The sequence below is a fragment of the Coffea arabica genome, chromosome 5e, assembly GCF_036785885.1.
Source record: "Coffea arabica cultivar ET-39 chromosome 5e, Coffea Arabica ET-39 HiFi, whole genome shotgun sequence".
NCBI lineage: Eukaryota > Viridiplantae > Streptophyta > Magnoliopsida > Gentianales > Rubiaceae > Coffea > Coffea arabica.
Window position 1 is genome coordinate 53128269 of NC_092318.1, and position 5105 is coordinate 53133373.

The 5105-nt window shown below is 41.1% G+C and overlaps 1 protein-coding gene across 1 annotated transcript; it reads left to right on the top strand.

Annotated features, from left to right (window-relative positions):
• The first annotated feature begins 1763 nt into the window (after positions 1 to 1763).
• On the top strand, positions 1764 to 4773 carry LOC113743283 (GDP-L-galactose phosphorylase 2-like). Its single transcript, XM_027271254.2, has 7 exons — positions 1764 to 2496; positions 2604 to 2725; positions 2808 to 2867; positions 2980 to 3216; positions 3307 to 3492; positions 3606 to 3854; positions 3986 to 4773. The coding sequence occupies exons 1-7, from the start codon at positions 2373 to 2375 to the stop codon at positions 4328 to 4330; spliced, it is 1323 nt and encodes a 440-aa protein (XP_027127055.1). The 5' UTR covers positions 1764 to 2372; the 3' UTR covers positions 4331 to 4773.
• Positions 4774 to 5105: the final 332 nt, after the last annotated feature.

Here is a 5105-nt window from a genome sequence, read left to right on the forward strand (position 1 = left end):
TGGTGTAGTGAGTAAGATTGAATTAGCAGTTTTGAATTCAAAAATTTTTTTCCTGCACTTTGCAAATCTATTTATTCCCTATTGGAAAAAAAAAATTTGTAATAAAAAGGCTATTCATCGTTAAATTTCTACGTTTAGTACTAAATTTAATTTTAATCCAGGATTGAACTTGAGCTCAAGTTCAAACTCGAGATTTACGCTGGGAGCTCTTCTCTTTTTTATTTTTCTTTTTAGAGCTCTCCACGGAGTCCGAGCAAGGTTAAAAGTCAAGTTCAGCTCAATTATGTTAAAAGTAAATCTTTCCTACACTGACGACGCATACACTATCAGCGTTGGATTCATGACACTACATAAATACTTGGCTCTTTTTTTTTTTGGGATTGTATTCAACTCAAATCCACATCCGTTTACAAAAAGCGGTTCACGAAAGGAGGCTAATTTTCTCCCTGAGCGGTCCCATTTGGAATGCGACTTTTCCACCAAAAATTTGTACAATATTCTCGTAACATATTTTTTAACCACATTTTATATGAAATTTTTTTTAAAAAATACCTTTTTATGTAAAAAAATTTATAAATATTTTATTGACATATTTTTAACTATCATTTTATCTCATATATATTTAAAAAAACTTTTAAAATATTATCTTAACATATTTTTAAATTAATTTTTTACTTCACAAACATCATGTCGTTATCGTAAGTCAATTTGCGTCTCAAAAGCTCCGATCAAACACTGGCTCATTATTTTGGAAATCACTACTCACTTCTTGCCTCTTGCCTCAGCCTCAAATTGGACAAATGGAGAGTATCAAGGGTTCAGCGTTCTTTTTAAGTTGTTGATAATCCGAAAACAACACATGAATAAACTTCACTACAAATTTTATATTTATAAAAGTATCCAATGAAATCACAAAATATGAATACTCCATAATAAAATACCGTAGAAGTAAAAATTTTGTACACTGATGCGACTGCCAAGGATGCTGTCCGAGCTGAGCTGCTCAACGCCGGGCTGGCTGAGTGCCACCGGACTGAGAGGGGAAATCAAGCGGGCAGGCCTGCAGAGAAAGAACACCGGCGGGACTGGAGTCCCCGGAATAGCTCTGACGGTCAAGTCAGTAGAGCTTAGGAAATAGGATAACAGTGTATAGTACTGTAGATAGCGTATCTTGAGTTGTCAAGAAGTGCTATATTTATAGGCTTAACGGGTAGTAGTTTCCATGTAGATGTGAGTGTCCCCTTAGGTTCGGAGTCCCCCTAGGGTTTTGTACGATGGCCCCTTAGGGTTCGGAGGCGGCGGCCAAGACCGGGCTGTCTTCCCTTATTTCAAGCTGATACGCCCGGACTGCGGGATCTCAAGTGCCGACTTGGTACGCCGAGCTGACACGTGTCATGCGTGGGTTTGCCCCACTACATACACCCTTTTTTGACCCCATACCCGGATTCGGTCCCCATTCAGCAGTGTCAATGAGTGTGTTTGGATTGTAAGTTATTTGCCCAAATATATTTGCTTATATCACCATTACAATTTCCAATATACCTTTTTATCTTTTCAATTATCTTTTTATCTCACATATATTACATCACAAAAAATGCTACAGTAAAAATATCTCAAATAACTTACAATCCAAACACACTCATAGCCCATAGGGACCACTCCCTCCAATCAGGCGCAACCATAACCACTGCTACAACCCGCCCAACTCTTATCTTCGGATAATGTAATTACTATATATACACCCGCCTTTCATTGCCATCTCCGCCCTCCAAATCACCCAGCAAAAAACCAGCAGCAAATCTCCTCCTTTTGCAGACCAAACCCTCCCCTTCCTGCCTTGCTTCTACAGCTAGCCAACCGAGCGGGATATAGTTTAATCGATTGAATCTCTGCAATCGCTATCAACCACCCCCTGGAGGCTGGAAACAAAGGTGTGTTAATGCGATTTGGTAATTGCAGGTTTGATAGGTGCAGGGGTAAGACCCAGGATTAAACGAGTTGCAGACATCACGGCTATACACAGAGCTTTCCGCCCTCTCATACATGTCCGAACAGTACGACGCAAGGGTTGTCTAAGCGAGAGCAACAACCCTTCGCCGCACGGCGGACGAGGCGCCTTGCCCTCTGAAGGCGGCAGCCCTTCCGACCTCCTCTTCCTCGCCGGCGGCGGTCATTAAGTTTTTTATTAGGTCTAATTTATATAGCAGTATTTTAAAGTTAAAATTGATTTTTCGCACTACTAAAATTATACTTTCACCGCTCAAGTGTTTAAGTACGCCGAATTCTGTTACCAACAAAGAATCTCTGCTTTTGATTGGTTTCATTGACTTTTAATTGCTGCCCTGTGGGAAATTTGAAAACTTGTATGAAAAATGCTGAGAATTAAGAGGGTTCCTACTGTCGTTTCCAACTACCAAAAGGAAGAGGCGGAGGAAGGTGCTGCTCGCCAAGGAGGGGGGTGCGGCCGAAATTGCCTCAAGAACTGTTGCCTTCCAGGTACTTGATCAATTGTTGCACCGTGATTATTAAATTTCTTGTTTTATATGTTCGTGTTTCTGGGGCTGAAGTGTAGTATTTGGTTCTGTCTGTTGATTGGACACTAGGCGCAAAGCTGCCTTTGTATCGTTTTAAGAGGTTGAACGAAGTTGCTAATGAGAAGGATGGCCTTAGCTGTGAGAACAAAGAACCTCCGGTTCCTTTCCTGGAATCTCTCCTGCTCGGGGAGGTATATTTCGTAAGAATGCTAGGGTATTAAATTAAACTCTTATTTTTACATATGCGTGCTGAGAGTAGCAATTTGACTGTAGTGGGAGGGTCGGATGCAAAGAGGGCTCTTTCGCTATGATGTTACTGCCTGTGAAACCAAGGTTTTTGCTTTCTCCCTTTTTACTATCTATTATCTGTTTGGTTTTGAGGCTCTAAAATGTCTTGCTCGAGAATCCTATATGACATTGATGCAAACAACGAATGTTGGAATAGGTGATTCCTGGTGAATATGGCTTTATTGCTCAGCTGAATGAGGGCAGGCACCTTAAGAAGAGGCCCACTGAGTTTCGAGTTGATAAGGTTTTGCAGCCCTTTGATGAGACCAAATTCAACTTTACTAAAGTTGGGCAGGAAGAGATCCTCTTTCAGTTTGAGCCGGGCGATGAAGTCCAGTTCTTGCCAAGTGCACTCATTGATACTGAGAACTCACCAAGTGTTGTTGCCATAAACGTTTGTTACTTTACCTTTCATGGTCATTGTAATTGATTTTTGTTAGAATTTCATCTGTTTTTAGCTGAATTCGTCCTGTTTAATTAACAGGTCAGTCCTATTGAGTATGGACATGTGCTGTTAATCCCTCAAATTCTCGATTGCTTGCCTCAGAGCATTGACCATGATAGCTTGTTGCTTGCTCTGTACATGGCTGCAGAGGCTCGAAGCCCATACTTCCGATTGGGTTACAACAGCTTGGGTGCATTTGCCACCATCAACCATCTTCATTTCCAGGTTCCAATCTGCCATCTACATGGTGTACCGTTAAGCTCTGCTAATTTGATTTCATAGTTGGAAAGTTCTCTATAACGAATTCTGGACTAAGTAATTTGTTTTTCTAATTAAAGGCCTACTACCTGGCTGTGCCATTTCCCATTGAGAAGGCTCCCTCTAAGAAGATCACCACCACAAAAGGTGGGGTGCAACTCTCAGAACTTCTGAAATATCCAGTCAGGGGTCTTGTGTTTGAGGGTGGAAATACTCTCAAGGATTTGTCCAATGTTGTCGCTGACTCCTGCATCTGCCTTCAAGAAACTAATGTCCCTTACAATGTTCTTATCTCGGATTCTGGAAAAAGAATTTTCCTGTTCCCACAGGTAAGCATTTCCGGTTATGTATTTTCTCATGGTGACCTTGCACGTCGTGAGTGTTACTTGTACTCCTGCTTACTGGTTTATTTTGTTTGGCTGTAACATCTGACCTCTTTCTTGTTGGATGGAATTGATAGTGCTATGCTGAGAAACAAGCTCTTGGAGAAGTAAGCGCTGAGCTACTTGACACACAAGTTAACCCAGCAGTTTGGGAGATTAGTGGGCATATGGTGCTGAAACAGAAGAAAGATTATGAGGAGGCATCTGAGGAAAATGCTTGGAGGCTCTTAGCTGAGGTATCCCTTTCTGAAGAGAGGTTCCAAGAAGTGAAGGCTCTGATCTTTGAAGCCATTTCTTCTAGCATTGAGGAAATCGACAGTGTGAATCCAAGCGTCCTTGAGAAGCCAGATGTCACACATCAGCCTCTTGAGGATGTTGATACCCTCAACAAAGGGTCTCAGCGAACAATGGTGTCTGTGTAAGCATGCTTGGTTCCTGCTGAGCATTGGCCGATACATTTTAGATTGGATATGTGGACCATATGGTGTCTGTTGTCATACTAATGAAGGTCATTACAGGAATTGGCCTTTCCTTGGTTGACATGCCTTGAATAATGCAACTAGGTTTGTGGGATTGGATAATGTATGTTTACTGCGTATGATTGGCTTTGCAAACCTGAGTTCTATGATGCGAGTCATGTAAAACATTTTAGATTGGATATGGTGTCTGTTGTCGTACTAATGAAGGTCAGAGTAAGTACAGGATTGGCCTTTCCTCGTGCCTTGAATAATGCAACTAGGTTTGCTGGATTGTTAGGGTTGTTGCTTGTATGTTTACTGTGTATTATTGGCTTTGCAAACCTGAGATCTGTAATGGGAGTCATGTAGAATATTTTGATGTTTGTAATGGATGCTTGTTCCTAAAATCTCTTCTAATCTCATAAGAGGCAAAATTTACTTGTGTTTGGTTGGCAGAGCTGATATGCTTCTGATTCAACAAAGCAGGATTCCACCTTCTGCAAAAAATGCAGGTTTTTGAACTCAAATCAGATAGGGTTTATGTATGATGCGAAACTTTGATCAGGGCATTATGATTTTCATTCCAAACGGCAATTCTCATGCTACGGAAGGAGTTAAATTGTATACTGTAGTATACTAATTGGAAGGCATGCTGCTTTAGTAGCCTCTGTGTTGGGAAAACTTGCCAATAGTTTGCCAAGGCTTAAGGAGTCAGAATCAGAGAAAAAGGCCGAAAGTT